This window comes from Dromaius novaehollandiae, chromosome 2, assembly GCF_036370855.1.
Source record: "Dromaius novaehollandiae isolate bDroNov1 chromosome 2, bDroNov1.hap1, whole genome shotgun sequence".
Classification (NCBI taxonomy): domain Eukaryota; kingdom Metazoa; phylum Chordata; class Aves; order Casuariiformes; family Dromaiidae; genus Dromaius; species Dromaius novaehollandiae.
The window spans coordinates 52,511,839-52,536,237 of NC_088099.1; the positions used below are offsets into that span (position 1 = coordinate 52,511,839).

General features: G+C 41.9%; 1 protein-coding gene across 1 annotated transcript in view; it reads left to right on the forward strand.

Moving 5' to 3' along the window:
- The window catches only part of STAC (SH3 and cysteine rich domain), a 70,352-nt gene that overhangs the window by 22,553 nt on the left and 23,400 nt on the right, over positions 1–24,399 (forward strand). Inside the window, exons 2-4 of the mRNA XM_026101359.2 lie at positions 1,907–2,183; positions 21,744–21,844; positions 24,179–24,260. Coding sequence (XP_025957144.2) covers positions 1,907–2,183; positions 21,744–21,844; positions 24,179–24,260 — 460 coding nt within the window. The remainder of the gene's footprint in view (positions 1–1,906; positions 2,184–21,743; positions 21,845–24,178; positions 24,261–24,399) is intronic.

Genomic DNA, 24,399 nt, shown 5'->3' on the forward strand with positions numbered 1-24,399 from the left:
TTGGTGCTGTTGTATGGTGGTTTTCCAGCTCAGTGAATCCAAGAGTTAGGCTTCAGCTGAAGGAGCCTCAGAAGCTGCTCTTGCCTCACACTTGACGTTTAACCATGTAGTCTCTTGTTTACACTTCCCCCCACCCCGAGACTGAGAGTTTGGGCAAACAGGTGAGCATTTCCTCTGTTTGAACCCAGGGCTCTTCCCATGTGCTGGGATAGCGCATGTGGTTGAGAGCAGCAGGTGCGGGACCAGCCCCTCGCTTGCACCCGTCCCTCCTCGCTCACCGCCGAGGAGCAGCACAGGGAACGGGAGGTTTCCCCAGCAGAGAACAGAGAAACCCACAGTATAGCAAACCCAAATATCATTAACCCCAGGCAAGGTTATATCTGCCTAGTTATTGGCCTCGGGGAGTTCGCACGTGTGAAATGCAAGCGAAGAGAGTCTCCTTCCCGCTGGGGGAGCCGCGGGCGTTGGAAGGTGGAAGAGGCCCCCTGCCAGGAGGGCATGATGCTCCTGTCTCACAGAGTGCTTTAGGCTTCATCGTAAAGAAAATGGACAGATCAGAAATAGAAACGAGGGAGAACAGCGCTCTGAGGCCACTGTATCAGTGTTACAGGCCAGTGCCATGCTTTTTTAGGAAAGTACATGAACTCCTTCCTTTTATATTAGTGTGAATTATGATTCCCAATCATCATTGTTTCTAACATAAACAGTTTCTAATATAAACCATTCCCGCTGGTTACCACCGACAGACTGCGTGGCATGGAAAATTTCAGTTGTTACATCATATTTGCTGGGAGAATTATAGCAGGGATTGAAATCATTTTGCGGTGGTTGAAATAATACTGCATGAAAGGTGAGATGGAGATATACTTCAGAGACAGCAAGCATGAAGTAGACGTCAAATTGGCTTTCCCAGAATGCTTTCCTTTCACCCCGACTGCACTCCTGAGCCTTCCGAGGTGGTAGCCTGCAAATCTGTGTAGTCAATATCCTGATAGCTCCTATCCCTTACCTAGCACCCCACTCAGCCTAATAAAAAAGTCTTCAGGGGAAGGATGAGAGGAGCTCTAATAAGGTACAAGACACAATTTACAGGTAAAGAGACATAATAGAAATTTGAGTTAATGATTCAGTATTGTGCTAAATATTCTGACGACACAATACACAACACAATACACTAGAATATATGTGAATGTGTGTATTAACTAGTATTAGTTACTAGGTTAACTAATAGCTAACTAACTACAATAGCTAACTAACTACAAAAGCTCTGGAGCCTCTTTTCCTTTAAAAAATAAAGCAGGAATTTCTCAGTCAAAGCTCCACACAGTCTTCATTTCTGCCAAGTTCAAGACAGTTCACTACATCAAATCTATCTGATATATTAGTGCCTCTTGTAATGCCATTTTACAGTTATTTTTGAAATGGCTTTACGGGCTACTTAAGTACCAGGCAAGGGTGGATGATACTTAAATTTCTCTCATGCTTGAACACAAGGGATATATTCTGCTACACGTACAGCTTTGTGTACAACTCTTTGCAGTGTGTACAACTCTTTACTGTGTCTGTGTGTACAACTCTCTGCAGTATCTCTTCACTGTCATACCTGAAAGAAAATAGCAATAGGAGCATTCATTACCGCTATCTGATTTATTTTCTGTTAGAAAATCTATGTAAATTGGTTTACTTTCTAATAGTGTTCTGTTCTCTTTGCTCTGAAATTGCTAGTTAAACTCTAGAGTCAACATTATTGTTCAGCTGGTGCCTGCTCTGCCCGTGGGCACTCTCCTCCCAGTGTGCTGATAATGTCAGCTGGGTTCATGCATCAACAGTGCACCCCAAAATCAGGAACCTTGTCTTGCTGTTCAAGAGGGAAAGGAAATAATTGTAATTGGTTTATTTGTTGCAGCTGCAGAAACTGAAACGATCCCTCTCCTTCAAGACCAAAAGCTTGCGGAGTAAAAGTGCAGACAATTTCTTCCAGAGGACTAATAGCGATGTGAAACTGCAAGTGGACTTGATGCCGGAGGTGAGCACAAGCACTGGCCAGCTTCCCAGCTCCGAGAGCCAGGCATCCTCCCCCACAAGAGCCCAACAGCTGCCAGATAACAACAAGGCTCACATCTTCCAGGAGCACATCTTCAAAAAACCCACCTTCTGTGATGTCTGCAATCACATGATTGTTGGTAAGAAACGATTTTTGAGTTCTCTATGTGCATCTGTGTTTGAATGTGCTGAATGACCTTTCTGTAGCTTATGTGATCTCAGATGTGTACTTGAAAGTCCTTAGTGCAAAAGGAATCTGAACTTGTGTCACATCTGCCTACCTTCTTGACATGCGCTTTTTGGTGTCACAGACAGTATAAGCTCCACATTTGCTCACAGATTCCTTCCCTTGTAGATGGGTCATAAAACACAAGTGAAGGCTTCAGCTAGAGTCAAATTCTGCTCTCATTCAAGTCACACTGAGCATTGTTGCATGTTAGGCTAGAAACAGCAGATAACATTCTTTCGCATTTGGGTCTGATGTCCTTATTCTTTCCCACTGCAGTAATTCTGACTCTCATGTTCCTCATGACTGCCCCCAAACCCTGTGGTGCCTCCAGTTCCCATTCATTATGGTCACTATATCCACCTCCCCCAGCTTCCTCATGTGCTGCTTGAGTAACAACTGGGCAAGAAGTACCATCTGCTGCCTGGTAGGCGCCAAGATACTCCTGCACCTGGGGGCTGTCTAGGACACATATTTTGGCACGCCAGGTCAACAGGACAAATAATGGCTGAGTTCACCCTGCAGACTTTCTTGGGACTGTTGATTTAGGTCTCTCTCTTCTACCCAATCCCTGTCACTCACAAAACCTTGTACAAGCTTTATATCTTTGAAAGATCTTCCCCTCTCCTGTCTGAAACTGTCCGTGGATATGTAAGTTACTGCTGTGGACGGACAGACAGACAGAGAGACATAGACAATAGAGCTAATAACTTGTTAACATAGTCTTTGTAGTGAGCAATGTGGAATTAAAGTCCCCTGTTGTCATACTTCTCGCTCTGCTTGCAAGGTAATTTTCACCACAGTGTAGAAGACCTACAAAAGTCCACCAGATTATCTGTGGTGTTGTGCAATAAGTGGTCAGGAAAGAAGTGGCAGTAGATGGCTAGAGGTGTAGAACATGCAGCATCTGACAGAAGTGGCAATGCAGGAGCTGTTATTCAGCAGTCTGGTCCTATAAATTCACATCTTTGCAACCGGCTTGTTATGCACATCATTTGATCTTCTTGCTGCTTATCATCTAGTTGTCACAGTGAAGAGAAATAAGAGTAAATCGCAGAATAAATTCAATGCCACTGTACCAGTGTAAAAGTGTGCAAGTGATAGAATTTCTATGTTTCTATGTTCCCATAGGCAGTCAGTGGAGTGAAACACTGGTGTAGCTTCATGTAGAAGTAGTAATACAAGTCTCTGAGTACAAACTATTGTCTGTAATTTTGTTAGCTTATTGTAAGAAGCTATTGTCCCTTGGCATGGAATTTACTGCCTTTCAGTATGGTAGTTCCTGAAAGACATTGACATGATTGCTTAGCCTTTCTTAAGGAATGGTACCCTTTTCCACAAGGGACAACTCAGTGTTCTCCCCCTGTGATGGAAATCTTATTCTTTGAAAAAGGCAATGGTCTACAGAATGTTAAATCTGACGTAAAACATCATAAATGCATCCATAAACTGAAGTATTAAGAACATGAGGCCTGATTTCATCCTCACAGCACTGCTGTTCTACTGAATTCAGGGAAATAGATGAGTTTTGACCCTGGATTTTTGGTGTTATTCTCCAGTGTTTTAAGATTCCATCTGCTTTAAGGGGTAGAAAATGTCAAAGGAAGGAATAAAGCATTAATATCAGGGAAGTTTATAGTCCAGAGATTGAGAAGTCTGGAAGATAGGTGCTTAGTTGAAATAGCTTCTTGTATGGAAGCAGATCCAGAACTTGTCTCTTTCTCTCATGTGGATGGATGTACTATCAAAGCTTAGTTTCACAAATATATACTGCAAATATAAATGCTTCACATTTCTGGGCAGCTTTTCTTTGCAGCTGTATGGAGATTAGTATGATCACAAATCTGTACGACTCAGCACTACTGTTCCAAAACACTGCTGCTCAAGACAGATTAGTACTGGCAGTAAACTTTGCACGGAGCAACTCTGCTTCATAAACACACGTGCACTCCTGCCTTTGCTGTGTCCTGCCTGGGATAGGAAAGTCCTGAAGCATAGCTGTAAGCTTCAAAACATCAGCTGTGACCCCACCTGCCTTCTGAACTTTCTCCTCTTTTCTCCTCTCAGGATTTCCCTTTTCTGTTCTGCATGTTAGCTCTTTTTAGAGAGAGAAGCCTTTCATGTTTTCTGAGTGGAAGATAATGAAACTTACTTTGTCAGGCAGCAGGCTGAGTTAGGTGAATTGCTCTCACCTCCTCTGGCTCATGCTCTTGGAGATATCACAGAAAAGATGTTAAGAGTTTTACCTTATAATGCCTTCGAGTCTAGAGGCCCTGATTCTCGTAGACAAGAGTCTGCCCTATTCCAGTAATCCTCTCTCTTTGATCCTCACCACGGTCATGCCTGGTTTCACTGTATTGTATTTTAAACAGCATGGGAGATCTGGATGTTACTGTTTGCAGCTCAATTAATCCATATAAGTTGTGCAACTGTTGGTCATGGGTATGTTGAAGCAAAACAGAGAGCTTTTCAGGAAATTGTGTCAATCCTGTTCCCAAAGGCAGCTTTAAAATATACACTTCTATCCAATGATTCCGAATTTATCCCTGCAACACGGAGCACCGTTTGTTCCCTCTATTTGCATGTTTCACTGACAACGACATTTGAGAGTAATGAGTCTATGGCTTTAAATTCTTTATTGATGAGAGTAAAGGCAAAGGCTAGTTACATGTTTTGAAGACTGGGGGAAAGAGTCCAGGAAAATCCCAGCTTGACTTTAGATGGCTTCGGTTTTGCCACAAGGAGGATTCCAGGATCACCTTAAATGGCTCTTTGATCTAGGAACCGAGCGGCACTGCTTGGTGCAGTGCAGCATGATGAGCAGTGCATAACACAAGCGTGCAGTATGAGCTTCGGTCTTGCTCGTGTGTCAGAGTGTTTTTGTAGCTTCGGAGCAAGCAGGCCACTTCGAGCACAGGCGGCAGGCTCCCTGCGCTGCTCTTTTCACTGACAGGAAAATTAAAGCAAAGGAGCATGAAACATTATCTTCCTACAAAAAATATGTGCATCATCTCTCCTTGATCATTAGGCACTATGAGCCAAATTTTGCCTTTGGGATGCAGCACATGTGCCTATTTGTTCATATGACAGAAGCACAGTCATAAGATAAAGGTCAAATGCGTGTAATTGGTCTCAGCATTCAGAGGAGGATGTTTACTAGGATCAGTATAATGCAAACTTACTCATTCGAATGCTTTTCATGAGTCTCAGAGTGCATTGAAGTATGTTCAAAAGAAACTCTGTTTGTTTGCTTTGAAATGAAGTATTAATGGTGTGTTTTAAGCCTCACATTAAAGGCATGAGTTCAAGTGTTCCTATTAACTGCACTACACTGGGACAAAAAGCTCCACCTCTAAACAAAAGGACTAAACAGAAGGACAGTTTGCCATAGAAGCAGTAATTTCCTGCCAAATGAAATAAGGGAAAGTATTTTAGATTCAAGGGAGCTCAAGAAGTGTATTCTCTTCTGCCATTATGAGCTTCAAGTGTTGATCAGTTTGGGACTGAGGATTCAGCTCTATGGTTTGTTATATATATTCCTAAATACAAGAGCAGCCCCATATACTCCACCCACAAATATCCTCTCACAATACGAATCTTAGAAACCAGTTGATTTGCTATTTCTGTTATTATTTATTACTCTTTTAATATCTAACCAGTGCAAGGAATCTACTGGAATTTACCACAAAATCATTCATTTAGAAGAAGCTGAATTGTTTGCTTTATATCACTGTGAAAAGAAAATGAAGCTCAGAGGTGTTCTGACTTGGTATTAGCTACAATTCTGTGTGTTTTAGCAGGAATGCAGTAAAAGCTTTGGCAATGTCCGATAAGGGGAGACAAAACTGTCTGGCACCAGCAAAGACAGAAACTGTTAAATTAATGTTGCATCAGATTAGAGGCTTAAAGTATGCCGATCAGAAGCTGGTTTTTGCTCTTCTTTAGTCTCTGGTGTGTCATCAGTCATCTCTGTGGTGCTTTACTCTTGAAGAAAAGATGATGTCAGTACTCTACTCTTGAAAAAACATTGTGTATTTAAAAAAATATCTCCATCTGTAGACTTCTTCTCAACATTTTACTCATTTGCAGTTCATTTCCTGTGCTGACTCATGTGGAAAAAATTTTATTTTCCACGCATTCCAAGCATATTGCATGCAATTAATGTATTCCTGTCTAAGTCAAGTATAAGTAGTGTAGCAAAAAAGTAAGCCACTTTGGTTTTAAAAATAGCTGGTATGAAAGTCAGTCCTTCAGAGTGTTTTAAGGAAATAGTCACTCTTTTATAACAACATCACTGTATATTTCTGTGTGTGTGTATGTATACATATTACATATGTATATATATGTGTAAGGTATATTTAAAGGTTTCATTCCATGCTTAACCTAAACTCTGAGATGCACCTGTTTTATTGAGATATATGCTGGGGTATCTCTGCCTGAAAAAGCATGTTACAATGCAATAAACTTTCAGACAGACCGAACAGAACTGTGGTCTGGAATGACCAATAATTGTCCAAAACAGGTTCTTTTGGCTCATTCCATCACTGCGCTATCTTCAGATATTTTGTAATATTTGGACTATCCGCAGCAGCAAGACTACAAATAAATGCAGGGACAAGATGAGCATATTTTTCATTAAAACATTGCATATAAGTAATCTATCCTTGGATGGATGTTTGTTCACCTTTCAAAAATTGCATGTTGTCATGGTTTTCCATGGTCAGCAGGCAACGTAGACATTGAATTTAATTTAAAACATGAACTAGAAAAGTCAGACTATCCTTGTGGCCTAGGTACCTGAGATATATGCTTTTATAGTTGGTCTCAGGGCAATTAAGCCTTTGGCTGGGATATAGAGTCTCTTTGCAGCCCCAGAAGTAAATAATCTGATACCCTCTCTCAAAGAACTAACTAGGCTCCAGCCAGAGAAACCTGTGGAAAGCAAACAAACAAAAAAAGTAAAACCAATAATTGTCCCCTAGCATAGTTGACTTCCAATCAACTAATGAGCAGCACTTAAGCGGTGAAACTATGCTAGCTTTTGAGTATTGATCCATTCCTACCACTTTATTTTCAGCAATTTAGCAGTAATTTAGGCGTTTCCACTAACCAATTCAAAGTGTCACAAATACTTCTCTGCGACCATGTCTATTAGAAACACTTCGTATTTATTTTATGTATATGTACATATATTGTCTTTATTTAACACTCCAGCCATATTATGCTGCTGCGGTTATTAGAACTTTCAGCTATCTTCACCCCCAAAGTTGTAATGCAGCATTCTCCATAAAGCTAGGCGCAAAGTGGGTAAACTGGCTTAGCTTTTCCAATGCTAGAATGAAAAAAAGAAATCTGGATTGGAGTTATCGTCCCTCATTTTCGCATGTCACTCCATCTGTACCTCTTCTCCCAGGCTATCAGTGATTGCAACCAGCAAGTAATAGAAAACCTCCATAATTTGAGGGAGTGTTTATATAACTGTAATTTATGTGGTTGTTTATTAAATATAACAAACTTCACAGAAACTATGACATCAGTACATTCTGTCTCCAGCCTGGTTGGCTCCCTCATAAAGAGTATTCTTGATTTTTTTAAGCTTGCTTCCTCATTGCATTAAGTAAGTAAGCAAATAATAAACACTCTTTTTTGATCTAGAGCCTACATTTATGTGACTTTTTCCAGGTAGACAAGAATACGAGATACAGTCACTGTTTAGTCACCGCTGCCTGACATCTACATGAGGTAGAAATCCTGTGGGGCAGCACAGCTGTAACTGAAGCTGTTCCCTGGGCTATGGAAGTTTGAAGGTCTCCCCCAGAGCTCTTCAAAATGAATCCAATTTTATTTGCCCAGGGTTTTCTTGCAGGCTAAAGGAAAAAATAATGAACACTGTTACTCAATCAGTGGTCATCCCTGCCCTCTCCTCCTTGCAGTCCCTATGACATCTCTCAGCCCCAGGGGGGAAAAAACTGGGTTGCCATCACAGCAACAAGGGAGTTGTCTCCTGTAGAGAATGGGAAGGCCACTGGTGGGGAGGAGATCCCTCTGGAACAGCTTGCAGAGGAGAGCTGGTGACCACCCCTTGGGTGGGCTTGTGCAGTCACAGCTGAGCCTTCCCAGATCTGTTTCTCAGTTGGTAGAGTACTACGGTGTAATATAGTGTGTCTGTGTCTATGAATATTTCATGTTATTATTATTAATGCAAGAGGGCAACAAATTTCCATTTGGAAAGAGGTTTTCAAAAGCAGCTGAATCCAGCCTCATTTTGTTTTGATTGTGAGGGAAAAGGACAGTTTCACAGTTTTGTCAGTGACTGCTACCAGGTGCCATCATATATGTTATTAAATGGACTAAAGACCCTGTCTCTTCCCCCCAGTAAATGCACTTCCGGAAGAGATTTAAGTTCTCGCTCCACCTGATACTGAATGGATCTGGGCACCTGAATCTTCTAGCACGTCTGAGAATCAGAGTGAGCGAGAGTTACTTCAGCCTCTTCTGATTTGTTGTGCAAGAGCTTAGGGAAAATAAACATTATATTTTTTCAACATGCAACTGTGGAAAATTGATGCAAAATAATAATTTTAACATACATATTGGCTTGAAATTGAGCCTGGCTCTTCCTAGGGTTTCTTTCTGGAGTTAATAACTCCCTTATATATAACTGAGTTAATAAGCATAGAACTTTCCACTATTGGAAGGAGCATTGTAACAGGAGCTATACAAGAGCTAAGCAAGAGCCTTCTTGAAGTGTGAAGTTAGGTGCTACATTAATCAAACCGCATAGTATACAGTTAAGCCTGGTATTAGTTAGGCACTAGTCAGGAATAGACAATATCATCTGGTCTCTTTGTAAACTTCCCAGGAACTGGATAGTTTGCACAGTATAATACATAAAATGTGGATGAATGGATAGAAAGAAAGGTAGAAAAACACACACTATGTATAATATCAATGTGCTTCATTGGTACCTCTCCTGTTTTTTCTAACCATGACAAACAATATCCAATTCATGCAACCCCACATTTGTAAATTATCTAAGAGGGCCACAGATTATCCCTGCATGAAATTAATATTTTTCTTTGGTAATAAGGAGTTAAACATACTTTAAAGTAATTATTAAAAAGCAAACATTTAGTCTGGTTATCCTCTGGGATGGCTTCTTCCTCTGAGATGAGGCAAGAATATTATCAGTAAATTGGATAATCAGGAACTGCTTAGCCAAGAAAAGAGGGTGGAAATATATTTTAAATTCTAATTTGTCCTTGAACAGCATCAAGCATGTTTCACATTTGTTGCTAGATAATTTTTTTTCAAAATCACTGCAAATTTGGGGAAATTTTGATTAATATTAAATTGCAGTTAATCTCTAGTGAAAAAAACCTCTAAAGATGTTGACCAACATTTGCTGCTTAACTAGAAGGAAAACAATAAAATTTGGCAGTGCATCTACAATGAGTATTTCAAAGTCATGTTAGATAAGTTGGTTTTGACTAAAAATGACATTGAAAAACACCACCATTACTGAAATAATGTTTGTTTTAGGTTCTTTTCCTGTCCCCATGACCACTCAGTAGTAGCAATTGCTCCTAAGACCAGCCCTAGAGAAGAATATAATGGTAATCTTAAACTTTTTTGTTGATCTGAGATGAAGCAGAATTCAAGGGTTTTTTTTTCTTTTAATGTCCTACAAGGTACACTTTTCAAGCTCAGATGGGTCATTAGGTGTTTCCAGATAAGCAAATTAAATGCATCTTCTTTGAAAATGGCCTTCTAGTAAAAACATAGAGTTTTTCTACATAGAGTTTTTGTCTACCCAAGTGTCACTGTTATATGGATAATTATATTGCCACATAGCTGATGTAAGTGTCATCTAGAGAGAAAATTATTAGGAGTTTCACCTTACTACAAGTTGTAGAAGCTGTAAAATGATGCAATTAGTAGAAATACTTTTGTGAGAAAACAGAACATTGACATCATATACAGTAAAATGACTGGCCATAGTTGCTTGTCTACTTGTTGCAGAAGGATGTCTTACAGAGCAGTGTCCCTGTGGCTCACACAGAGATTGCATGCTGAGACTTATCACCTCTACTGGCCTTTTTCTGCTTTTATAATATGAATGCAAGTAGATGCAAGTTCAACAATCATCAGTGCTAAACTAGGTAAAGTCTAGGTTGCCAGGTACACACAATCTATAACGTCTTTCCTCTTTGACGAAAGTTTATCTTATACGCTGAAGGATGCTCCACTCACACTGATCCCCTCCCTGGTTTCTAATTCTGAAGACACTCTGTGTGGTTGTAGATTGTGATTACATTATAGTTTCCTCTATAACATACAGGCAGTATCCTGAAAAATATTTTGTTTTGACTACTAGAATGCTTAATATTACTGCTTAATAGAAGAGATGGAAGAAAAAAAGAAGATTGCTATGTCTTCATCCCCACAACTCCACCTTCCCAGCCAAGACAGGAAATGGGATATGGCTGGTATAACCCTTGAGTCAGTGTGAACTGCAAAGCCATGGCCAGTATTTCCCCAGTTGGCTTCCTTGGCAATCACAGAAGAGACACTATAGACTGAATGCTTAGGAAGATCTCTCCAGATGAGGACTGGTCACACTGATAAGGAAACTTGTATTTGACCTGCAAATATTGCCTGGTTTTTTTAGCCACACCTCTCAGTAGCATAGCAGTCGCTCACATCCCAAGAGCTGTGACACTTGGAAGAGAGTCTGTGCTGGCCTACATCTTTTCTGAAGCACAGGGATTTGTGTAAGCGATACTTTACCTTCCCATGTAAGCACACAGGCAGAATATTGGCATCCTCAGGGGTTCATCTGCTCATATGCTCACAGGTACACAATGTGATTTTTGTCTGCTGTGCAGGGTTTGTTACAGCTAGTAAAAACTGAGAGGTTATACCAAGATGCTTGAGAGATTTTGCTATGACCTTTTCCCTCAACCCAGCTAAGTGTGGAAGTCAATTTTCCATTATTCAGTTCTGGATGGGACAAACAACCACTGAGTACGATGCATCTCAAATGTCATGAGAAGAGCGGATACAGGATGGTGCCTCTTGAAGAGCAGCAGATGAGCAACAACCTTTGATGAACAGTTGTGTTTTCTGTAACAAGCTGATGACATGCTCTGGCAGACTGAAATGTGTAGTGGTGTTCTCCCAGAGCATCAAATTCTTTGTTAGCTGAAACAGAGATTTTTCTGAAGAGCAGTAGAGAGTTCAAGACTTTGGACTTTGATGGGATTTGGGTGCCTTTCTCACAGATGCTCTTTTAAAATGCCTCATCTGGAAAATTCAGGTTAATTCTTAACCAAAAAATCCAGAAATGATTCTGAGCACCTGTCACAGGTGAGACAGTGAATGCCAACCCACAGTGATCTGGACACTGGGTTTTGTTTAAGAACCAGTGAGATTAGAGCTCTTACCCTACTTAGTTACCTCATACACTTGCTTGCTCACTCCCCCACAGTCTTATGTTCCTTAGGTCTGACCACATTTCTGCTGGTCCAGGAAGGCTGAGCAGAAAGTCACAATGGTTTGTCCTCTGCTGCTGCTCTCAGTCACCAGTCTCTGGTGTCACCAGCCAAAGTCCCTGGGCATCCCCTGGCATTCAGCTCCACTCATCTCCCTGATCTCCAGGATCTTCAATTGTTGCGCTTGGGTTAAAAGTTTTCATTTGAACCTTTTTCCCCATTTAATATTTCAATTTTTGATTTCAGATTTGCTATGGAAAAGAAATTGAAACACCTTGATTTTACAGAAGTAAAACATTATCACTAATTGTAGGAATAATTTCTCTGAAAACAGATCCCACAAACCTGGTATTTCAGAGGCTGCCCAGTTCTCGCTACTTTGATAACCTGAGTCATCTCCGTTCAGACCAAATCCTGCTGTCACTGGCACCTGCAACTTCTGACAATGTCCTTCCCAGCTACATGTGCATCAAAGAGCAGAACTGGCTTCAGAGCAGAAGCCTGTGTGCGACCACATGCTAAGTACTCAGCGTAGATATAGGTGGTTATCCTCTGGCACTGCACTTTTCAGCTCTGTCGCCAGCTACTGTGAAAGAGGCAAAAAAATGAAGGGAGGGGAAGAGTGGCAATGGTAAGTTATGCAGCAGCTTCTCATTTTTCAGTGCTGCAAGCACTGGCAGTCTGTCTGCACTAACAAAGACCAGGTACACAACCGAGAAGCTGCTTTGATGAGGGAGCATTTGTGCCACTTGAGAAGAGCCAAAAACTCAGTAAGTTCGAAACAGCAGAAGGCCAGAGAGCAATTGGCTGTTTACATATCAGGTTTTTTTAAACTAAACAACCTTTTATAGTCAGATTGTCCTAGTCTTCTGGCACGTAAGAGCCTTTCATTTCAAGCCCATTGATAATGGAGCTCCGTAAGCAACACGCAATGTTAAGAGCCATTAGCAGAGCAGAGAGGATATAAAATCTTTTGCTGCCACAAGTGAGGGCAGACTGTTCTTCTGTTCTGTAACTCTTCATTGCATTTCAGCAAGGCCAGAGCCCTGCTCTTCATTTTGCAGCTTAGTCGTTATTGGGATATTGGTTTTCTGCTTTCCACCTCCTCTATATTGATGCAAGGCCCTTAAAAGATCACAGGTTCTGCACAGATAAGTTGCCCTAGAAAATTCAGCTGCTTTTTCAAAGTGTCACAAAACACAGAAAGAAACAAGCCATAACTGAACGACTCTTCATTTCGACACTTATAAGAACACAGGTGCAAATAAATCATGTTTGCAAATGTATAGGCCCGGTTTGAAATCTGACTTTCCTCATCTTAGTCTCAAGAAGAGTTACTAAACACATATGTGCTAATATTATTCAGACCAAGACCAGCCACTGATACCTGCTTGTCCTTCCTCGGGCCACCAAGCTAGGTTTAATCTTTCCATGTCCCCTCGTCTATGCAGTTCCAGGACCCTCTTCATCACTGGAGGGAATCAGCCTCAGCCCCCACAGGCAAGTTTGCCATCTGGGCAAAACAGCACAGTGCAAAGACCCACAAATACAGGTTCAGTAGTGCCAGCAATTGTCTGGAATAGTAGCTGTTATTGACATATCATCCTCAGTTTGTTTAGAGCAAAGAATGTTAGATACAATGTATTGTGTTTGGTTTTCGGAGGACAAGGGTCTTTTTCTTTCAATAATACATTTAGCTCATAGTTTATTTATCATGGTCTTCCTGCATCTTAACTAACATTTAGATGATCAAAAACACAAGACAATATTTTAAGAAATATGGAGGTGGATATTTCCTTTCAGGGACAGACATTTATAGCAAAGCTGCTGAATATTTGAAAAGTACATTGCCAAAGAAGTCTTGTGGCTGATTTATCGAGTAGAGGACAGTGAGTTTCACCCTCTTCTGATCACCAGACATTAAGAATGAAAATCACTTTGGGGCAAGAAGACAGGAAAGGCCTATTTGCCTTTTAAGTAAGTTTCACTGTTCTTGAACCACAGAATAAAAAGGTTGGGAGCATTGTGAATTCTTTGTAAAGAAGTTATAAAGCTGATCTGCAACAGGAATAAAGGCATTCTCTTTTGCTAATATATATGATTTAAAATCATGACATTAGAAAGGACCTCATTTTAACAGGGATATTTTTCTTCTCTGGAACAAGCCTTGAAGAAAAACCTTCCTATTAATGCCTCAGTTTCTTCTCAGCATGCTGTTTCTAAAGAAAACTATGTCACTAGGAAGTCAGTTCTAATTTTATGCACTGTTTTCTAGCCTGCCTGCATACATGGCAACTTTTCTTGCTATTTCAACATTGGATATTGTCCCAAAGAAATTGGGTGGGGTGGCCACTTGAACAGAACCACACCAGTGACATATAATCCAAAATTTATTAACTTGACAGGAGAGGTGTAGTGGGTGGATATCAAGTTCTATTCTACAAAATGCAGACATATGAATCAAAGCTTCTCACCACCCCCCTTTTGGGTTAGACTGACTCAAGATGGACCCAGGGTGAACAGGTCACTCACTCCAACCAGCTGATGTGCTGGGTCCAGGACTGGTGGCTTGGGCCAAGACGTAGCGGTTCCTGCTCGAGTGTTAGCTTCTACATGTTGTTGGACATGCCAGTGTCCCCTCTCCCGAGGAGTTAGTGTTTCAGCCTCCCCACAACTCTGCACATTTTGAATTGGCAGATTTAGCTGTAAAAAAATACCAACTAAAGGAGTAAAAACTATAAAGTCAATTCCAGGCTGCCATTGTACATGAAAAATCACCTAAATAAGATTTTTGCCTACTTTGCTTTATATGTTTTGAAATCTTTCATTCTTTGAGTCTGGTATCCATGCATAGAGTGCCTTTGTGACAATGTTCAAATGAATGTAGACCATCTAGTTGGGTCAAAAGAGGGCTATCTGTAAAGCGTAATTTTATATTCTTAAAAAAAGGGGAATCGAGCCTTTTGAATTGTGCCAAGTGAGATGCCAAGAGCTGCCATAATCTATTTATATGTGGGCTAGCTAGGAACAATACACATCAGACCACAAAGCGATTATGTCCTTTTTATTACTTTTTTGAACAAATCATTCAGTTCTGTGTCTGTCAGTGGAAAACACACTAGGAAGATTGTTAATGATACTGGTAATTTTACATGAGGTGAATATTTATGTATCAGTCAACTCATCTAATAACTGTGCAGCCATCAACTTGAACTATCAATCAGGCTTTGAATGGCAATGACTTTCAGTGGTCAGCAATTTAAATTGGCTGGGAAATCTTGAATTGGGCTTTGATCTACAGCTCGCGTGACGGCCAGCTGGGGAGCCAGGTGTCGTCATCTGGGGCAGATGGCAGGATCCCGGCATCGGTTAGGAAAATGAAGTGAGAGGGTGTCGAGTATGGGGTGGATGAAGGGATCAGTTCATGAGGGGGAGAGAGGAGAGCCAGTGAAGGTCAAGGAAGGGAGAGAAAAGGAGGTCCCAGCTCACCTGGCAGACGAGGCCCGCAGGAGATGGGCTGGGGAAAGGGCTGTGCAAGAAGGAGCCTGCCTGACGGCAGAATTAACACCACAAAGCGGCTGGACAAGAGCAGCAAATTGAGGGGCCAGGTGAGTAGGTAAAATGAGAGTTTGAGGCAATTTCAGTAGCACCATACGGTGGTATTTGGTGCTGTCACAGGTATAGTAATATCAGTTGAGCGTTTCAAAGGAAGCTCTTACAGTAAGAACAAAATTAAGGATAAAATCACTATATGTTACTAACATCACGTTTGGGGGAATCTGGTTCATGTTTTCTTTAACTTTAGAGGGGTGGATGTCCTGTGTAGAAAATACCATTCTCTGATTTGTCCCCAGCTCGGGCACAGCCGAGGGAGAAGGAGGACGAGCATTTATCCAATAGCAGCCAGCAGCAGACAGGAAGTAGCCATAGAGGAATTTTTAAAAATAGTCTTCATCCGTTCAGCATCAGAGCTTTTAAGCAAAAAGAATTAATTAAAAATGTGAAGACTGTGGGGGAGAGATTGGGCAAAGGCTAAAAGGTGGATACAGAGAAGCCAGTCTCAGTTGAGAGACTTCTCTTTCTCCTTCTAAAGTGACATCCCAAACCCCTTGCTGCTACAGTACTGGCCCAGCTTTCTTAAAATTCTCCATTTCCCGTATATTCTGGCACAGAGACAGCTTTCCTGTGACAATTCCAAATGTGCTTGGGGAGAAAGGAGCAAGGCAGTCATTATTTTTATCAACCTCCCACAGCAGAAGTTGAAGTTCTATGGAAAATATGTAATTTTAAATGTACTTATTTATCAAAGCTTTAAATCAAAACAATTTCTGACTGGCACGTTCCTCTCAGCTGGAACTACAAAAAATAGCAGTTGGGTCACAGCTGGATTAGCTGGAGGTGGCAGTTGATCTGCGTCGCTCTCTTCTCTTACTCTCTCTCTTGTTCACTGTTATAGACCTGACTCTCCCATGGCAGTATCCAAATTTTTTATCCCTTTTTCCTTTTTTTTTTACTTCGACATGAGTGCCTAATACAGTTATCTTCATGCAGTCAGCATAATGTCATGTTGTTACCAATATTTGCAGTTTCCTTTCAAATTTCTCTAGGCTGTAGAAGTCGTTCTCCTTCATTGGCTATCAATCTTTAATCTTCAAACTGCAGGCATAAAGAACCAGCCTACAATGTCATGGCCAAAATTATGCTGGCCAAGAGGATGATAAAGGTTCCCTTTGCAAGCATGTGACAAACCTAATTCTCATCTACATTCCTTAGGATAAATGTAATTTTCCTGAAATATGGAATAGTTACCAAGTTACTTTCATGAGAGAGACAGATATTAAGACCTGGAATCGAATTTTGCCCTTTCTGTCTCCATTGTCTCTTTCTTCCTGCAGATCTTCCCATTCACCTATATTCAGGCGTTTTGTTCCCATTTAGGCTGCCTCCAAAAAAGGCTTAGATTTACAAAAGTGATGCAGTGCGTGCTCTTGTAGTATTTAGGGTCAGATTATCAGAACAGTTTAAGACTCAGTTTTCTGTGGCAGTTCTGAAAGACCTAGCCCTGTTTTAGATATTCAAATGGGAGCTGACCCAGTCATAGAGTATTTCTAGCAAGGTATTATTAAATACGACCTGTTTCTCAAAACATTGTGACCTTCCAGTGCCAGATGTCTGAACATGTTAGCTGGTAACTGAAGAAAATGACTGCGACAGAACCTAATTTGCACGTTTATTTAAGAGCTGCTCAGGTATCCTGATGTGAAATTCCCTCATTTGTTGACAGCAAAACACTCATATGAAATAGGACTGTTTCTTATGCAGTTTTATTTTTTTCATTTGCAAAACGATACCAGTCTTTATCCATTGCGAGGTATATTAACAGATACGATGCAGAGCACGTATGTGTACATGCATGTATGTGTGTGTTTTTATAAGCACATGAATTTCATGACTAAATCGACAGGTATGTTAATGGGCATTACAAGTCAGCTAAATGTGTCTAGTATCTTCCTTTCAAAAACCCCAATTTTGGCAGCTTGTAATTTTTGCAACTTAGACACCCGCTTCGGGGCCAAATTGTCACTAATAGTGACACCCATGACAGTTTTGCCCATTACTCCCTCACCTGGGAGCCATGCCGTCCAAGTTCTGTCAAATGTGCTCATATTGCGAGGCATAAAGGGACCATGACAACAGGCCCATAGGAAAGCCCATGAGGCTATTAATCATCCTGTATTAGGAACGAGACTAATACGATACTTGGGAGGTGATGCATGAGGACACACACTGAATGTGAAGCTAAAAAAGAAGCACTGAACAGAGCTGCCCATTCATTGAACACTGTCCACCCTGTTTGCTGAATGAAGTAGAGTGCCTAGCATAAAAATAGCAGCAGTCACATCATTCGATTGCAGAACCTTCATTCTGGCATGCTCAATATTTAACAATTTGATTCAGTAACCTTAATAAGTGCCTTTCGAGAAGGGGGGGGGGAGGAATGTTTACTTTTTAAGGTAATAACAGAGATGCCACCAAAGCTGTTGGTCTCCTCCTCCTCTGAAAGAAAACCAGAGCAAAAAGTAGTTAGGGTGCTCAAAGTTTGGCTTCGTTGCTAAGACTCTGTTCCTCTGTTTCTGATGCACCGTAAATTGAAATGACTGGCATGTTTCTGGTAGGCAAAGACATTTTAGTGAGTACTTTATACCAGTTGCTTCCAGCTGTGCTTTAAGGTTGGCTTAGAGGCATATCTGCTAATGGGAATAAATGGTAGCCTGCAATCAGACTGTCAGCTATTTAGGAGGCAGGAAGCAGAGAGCGATGACCAAGCCTGCAGGCAATTAGAGGAGTGCGTTCACCAGGAGTCCTCGCAGGGAACGTTTTATCACTCCAGATTTCACCAGTCCTGCAGGAACACTGCCTCCTCCGGGTAGTGTGGCAGCCGTCTCCACCTTTGCCCTGTTTTTCCCCTTCCCCATCCTTCACTCTGCAGAAAGATTAACCCAGAGGGAACAAGCAGACGGCAGAGAGGCTTTCAACTTCAAACAAGTCCTGGTGCCCTATGGGAGATAAGTGAAACTACTCAAATTCCCCTCAGCTAGTCTGCCCAATGTGTCATTATTATTATTAGCATCAGCATTATTATTGGCATTTATACTTTTAGCTATGAACAACATTTATGTACTTCTATTTAATATATATTCACACCGAATTCCTAGCCTTCTCACGCTCTCCAGGGGAATTTATTTGCAAATGATGTTCCTGTATTCTGTATTCCTAATATTCCTATATTCTGTGCAACTGCTTCAAACATAATGACATGTTTCTGTCATAGTAGCACAGCTGTGTGACCCCATTACAGTCATGGGGCTACTCCAGATCTACATGAAAGATCTGTATGTAAGATCCAAGTTCTGTTTTCTTTTTCCCGCTTTCATGCTGCGGAGAAGCCTTCCAAAATCAGCCCCATTCAGGCAACTGCAAAGCCAACAAGCTTGTTTACATGTGAGGCCAAAAACCAACTCAACAGATCAAACCTTAGTCTCATTTTTGCCTGTAACAAATGTGGCCCTGTTCTTTCTCATAGTGTGATCTGTGGCTGTACCTCGTCTTTGAATTTCAGGGACATTTTGGGCAGACATGTTACCAACGTGTAGTTGTCTAACCTCTGGCACATGGTTTTGAAATGCTTAGCCATGATTTCCTGAGCAGGTTTGATTTAATGTGATGGAGATCAGAAACTGGAGAAGAAAGAGTTATCCTGGGGGAAAAAGAAAAAGTGTTCTGCAGAAATGCCATTTTTAGAGCCTGAGGTATGGTAGTTAAGTGTGAATACAGAATGAACTCTTCTTCTTTAAGCTTTTTGGTTATTCCACAAAGGGAGGTAGGGAGATGCACGCAAATTATATCCAGGCTGCCTAGTCACACAGTAAACCAAGTAGTTAGAAATGGCAATGAATTAGAGATTGAAGCTTTTGGTAGTTAAAAGCAATTTCATTTTGATATACAAAGACTTCTCATAGACTCATGTGCATGACTGAATTACCTCTCCTCTCTTTGAAACTACTACTTATCTACCCATAGGTAACTAATGGCATTCAGCAATAGAAATATAAAATGTTGCTCTTCTGTAGATTATTCTCTGAAGTTGATTGTAGCTCATTTTCACATGATCATGGACATCTTTTCTGAAGGAGTTGTTTTTCTTGATTTTTGAAGGTAGCATAAATACTTTGCATTTATTTTGCACCTCATTTGGATGTTCAGTTACATTGACCAGTGAGTATCCTTTGTGATCGTATGTTTATAACATGTAAAGACCAATGTCTAGCTTGTAATGCCAACATTAAAATGGCTGGAATAGTCAGCAAAAAGGACTGTGGGACTGACTGTCCTTCGTTCCTGCTGCATCTCAGGAATAACTTGATAACGCAAGTAAGATTTCTGCCAGCACAGACTAGTAGAATTGAGAGGAGGATCAGACCCAGGATAAACAGTGACATTAAATATTTGTGGCACAATATTATGGAATTTTCATTTCTAATTCCACACTGTGCTATAATAAAATAATGTAGACAACATGCTGTTTTCTCATTGCTTTCAGTATTGGTCACTGACCACCAGGAAGGATGATTCAGCGTTTCATCCTCAGTAATATAAGCACAAGCCGCAGAAGTCAATATTGGTTTGAGCATGTGTTACTGGAAAGGACCAATATATAACTGAAACAATCCTCACACTCACAACACGCTAAGCCAAGTGCAACTGCACAGGAAAAAAAAGGCACATATTTTTCTAGCAAATCCTCTGTTTGCTAGGAGAACCGATGCTTGGGACCGGATGCCTGTGGGTACCCCAGTGGCAATGTGCGAGCCTCTGCATGCCAGCTCAGCTGCATAGTGCTTGGTGCACCCTGCAATGCAGGGGGCCCACGGCAAGGCAGTGGGGCACAGCACTGGGCAAGGTGCCTCACAGCCCCGGGCCTTGCTTCGTGAGCAAGCCATCAGCTGCAAGAGCAAGGCGCACCGCGGGTTCCAGCATCCTGTGGAGGGGGGAGATGGGAAAGCAGCGCTCCGAAAGAGAGGGGCTCTTCAGCGCAGGAGATGTAATGTGTCTGGATTAGCTGCCTCTTCAGCTTCTCCAGTCAGCCGTCAAAGAGCAGAGCATGGCCTCTTTGCCAGACATTGACTACTTGTGTTGAATGAAACTTTCTCCTATGTCCAGTCCAGCCCCATTCACTCCCATTGGTTGCAGTGGAAGACACCGATTTCTTACCTTACAAGGGATGCAGAAGTGAAACACCTGGCCCTCAGCTCATGGGGACCATCTCAGGATCCTGCCTGCCTTGCAAGTTGCTGCTTCAGGGTCCTCTTCTCCTGAAAGCAGCACTGTCGATGCTCATATTTCGTCACCAACTTGATGCCCCCTTCCCTGAAGTGCTTCTTTCAAAAGTAGCAGTTCATTGAATTAAATCAGCAGTGTGTACATGGCCATGACTACTCAAATAGCCAACAGCTGCATGAACACTTTCAGACACAGGATTCTTCTGACTAATATTCCTATCATGTCTGAGTAATGAGGGCCAGTTTAAAATGTCAAGAGATTTTTTTTTTTCCTACCTTGTTCCGTACTCATTCTCGCAGTAGATGATTATGAACTGGCGTGTTGTTTACTCATTCCACTTTTACAGTCCTGGGCGGGGGAGGGAAAGATGCTGCAGCCTAAATGCTGCTGAGTAGTTCAGGAAGTCTTACGGGGTGCATGAATAAGAGTGACTGTTCCTGCCTGGAAGCAAAGAGACTTGCTCGGCCATTGAAGAGGAGGTCTATGCTGAAGATAATGCAGAGCTACTGCTCTCCGAGTGGGACAGGCCTTCTTCAGGCCCAGGGTGTCCTCGCCACCCCACTCCAGGAGACACCAGGTGCTCACCAGGCGCGCAGAGCCCTTCCTGCTGCCCCCACGCTGGGGGAGGACTCCACGATCAGAAAGTGCATGAGCATCTGAGCAGAGCCAGGCCCTGCCAACCAGCGTGCTCACGTGCTGCCGGTGCCACCAAAACTGGTGGTGTACAGATGGGCTGCCTGCCCAGGGCAGCCCCAGTGCTGGAGGCTCCTCCTGCGGGCCCTGCACCACTCAGCTCAAAGCCCCTGGAAATGAGTAGCTGGCTTTGGCCCGGTGAACCGATGCTCACGAAGCAGAGGCAGCACTGGTAGGAGTGTGACCCAACAGGGAATAATCCAACATATATCCAAAGGCAGCACTAGCCTGGGAAAGAGCATAGAGGAAAAGTGCCTAAAATAGAGAGGCTGAAAAGAAAATACATGCATGTATGTACACATATAAAACAAAGCAGGCAAGATAAAAGCTATTGTCAATATTTACACTGCTGCAACTGACCTCCCCATTGGTTCTTTCAGGTCATTCGTTAAATGCATGGAAACTATTGATTTTGCCTAATTAAATTGTCTCCGTGCATTTCACAGGGACAAACGCGAAGCATGGGCTGCGCTGCAAGGCCTGCAAGATGAGCATCCATCACAAGTGCGTCGACAGTATTGGACAGCAGCGCTGCATGGGCAAGCTGGTAAGTGAGCGGCTCAGGGCAGCCCACATGGCTGGGGGCACCAGCCCACACCACAGCCACTTGCTTTCTGTGCATGACCTTCTGGCCCATATTTAGCTGGTGCATTAACAAAACCAAACCCAGGTCACGCCACTTTGGTGGGAAAAGTAATGCCAGGTGGTGGCTTATTATAAATTTGGGCAATTGCTACTACTTAGGAACCTGAGCAGCATGCTACAATGTAAATCTGTTGTGCTTTATGGATGTGAATATATGGTTGCATAATCTAAATTTAGCTAAATATCAGAATTAATTCCTGTGATTTAAACTGTGCTTGCTGTAGTCTCTGTAGTGCAAATGTCTACAGATGCTGCTATAAATTAGTCAACCTATTTCAATGGAGTTTAACAAATAAAAAGATCCTTCAAATTATGTTTTACTGTTTTTTCCACTGTTAAAGCTTTTAAAAAATACAATTCAGCTTAATCAGAAAACAAAGCATGTTTCATGGAGACACAGAGCAGGGTTTGAAGCAGTCTCTCAGTAGGAGGGGTCTGGAGGAGACCTGCCCCCCATATGCACAGACAGCCCCTTAGTACCTGCATCACCTTCTGAGCATCAAATTGTCATATTGGTAAAGGCAGAACACTACATCTGAGGCTGGTCTAACCCAGTTTGCTGACTGTTTTTATAGAAACATGGTTCTTTAGTTTCCTCTGGAGAAAAATTTGGTAAAATGCCCATATGGAACATGAAAACTGGTTGCATATATTCACTTTTCAGATGTTCTCAGTTTTGTTACAAGTACATGCCAAGTGAAGGTAACTAAGACAAATCTGAGCTAAAAAGAAATACCCATATTGTGTTCAATAATGAAAAAAGCAGGCATGCACTTCAAAAGGGCTAGAAAATCCATCTCTCCTCTGGAAAGACCTTTTCTCTCCAAGTGTATTTGGTAAATATTATTGTTGATTATACACCTGAGGCAAAACTTTATGCATTTAAACCTTCATCATAGTCCTAGTGTGAGGCATTCTGGTATGGGAAATTGGTCTATAAAGAGCTGAATGACCTCACTGCAGGTCTGGGACAAGACAAATACTAAATCACATGAATTGTTTCACACGATGCTTGAGTCCAGCCTCAGCTCTTGTGGTCACTAATTCACAAAAGCAGAAAAGAAGAGGTCAGATTTACAGCAGGAAGAAGCCCAGCAATGTCAGGGGAGTTTTATGGGCTCGTGTTGTGTCTGAATTTAGTTTGTTTTAGGACAAGTGTGGCTGGGGAATCTAGGATTTATTCCTCCAAAAACTAAATTTATCAAACCTCTAATTTCTTCTCAATCCATACTACTGCTCACTCGCAATAGAATTAGTTCCATATGATTTTATAATGTATACTGGATGTAGGATATTGCTACCAAGCGCATCCTCATGAGGCTTTTCCAGTGGCTAGCGGTTCTCACAGCCTGTGCAGTAGGTGAGTATTAGAAATCAGAGGGGACATTCATGAATCCCTAATAGCTTAAAGGGCATTTCTGAAGATTTATGTGTTAGCACCATCATTTTGGGTGCTCAGCCTTTGACTGAGATATTTGTTAGCTGAGGTAATAAATCAAGAAGTAACAGAAAATATTTAATCTTTTAAGAACAGTTCTTAGAGTGCTATAAGGCATCTTGATTGGCCATATTATGTTATTCTTTAATAGTATAGCTTAAGTTGTTCCAGTGCATTTCTCTATAAAAGGGGATTTAGGGGACATCTGATGATGATCTGGGGAGGTTTTTGCCCTTGCAAGACCAAAAAGCAGCAGCAGCTGCAGTCAGTAAGCAGCGGACTTTAGAAGACTCTATAGAAAGACTCTGTGTTTCTTGGGTTTCACACATGCATCCGTGGCAGCATGGGAATTTGCAGTTAGCGTGGGGAAAGGACAGGTGCATGCTCTGCGAATGCAAACAAGTGCACATTCACTCTTCGTATAGTCTTACATTAGCATAATGTAGAAGTCTTACATTACGTGGACATTTCTAGAAACTCTAGTGATTCAGCACTTCTGCTGCAACTATTTAGCTACGCACTTGTGCCAGGCAAAAGTAACAGAAGGCCTGAAAATGACCCGCCTTCTCCTTCCAGATAAGTATAGGAAATTAGTTTTTTTCCAGCAGAAAAAACAGATGAATCCCTGCTCTCCACACCCCACAGTGACTCAACAACAGGAGGTAAATTACCAGCCTCGCCACGCTTTACCGCGAGAAATAGCTTCTGTTCTGCCACGAGCCGAAGAGCCGAGGTTGTTTCTGTGGCTCGGTGATGGCAACGCCGCGCTTCACATGTTTCCACTTTCTCTCCCTCCAGCCGAAGGGATTTCGACGGTACTACAGCTCGCCACTACTCATTCACGAACAGTTTGGCTGCATCAAAGAAGTGATGCCTATTGGTAGGTTTTGGTTGCTTTTCCGTTCAGTCTCCCTTTGGCAGTGCTATGCAACAGCAGCGGCAGACTCCCCGCCGTGGCATTTTCCCGCAGCAGCCTTCCAGCTCCTTTCAGTGACTGGATGTCCTTCTGCCAGCCCAGA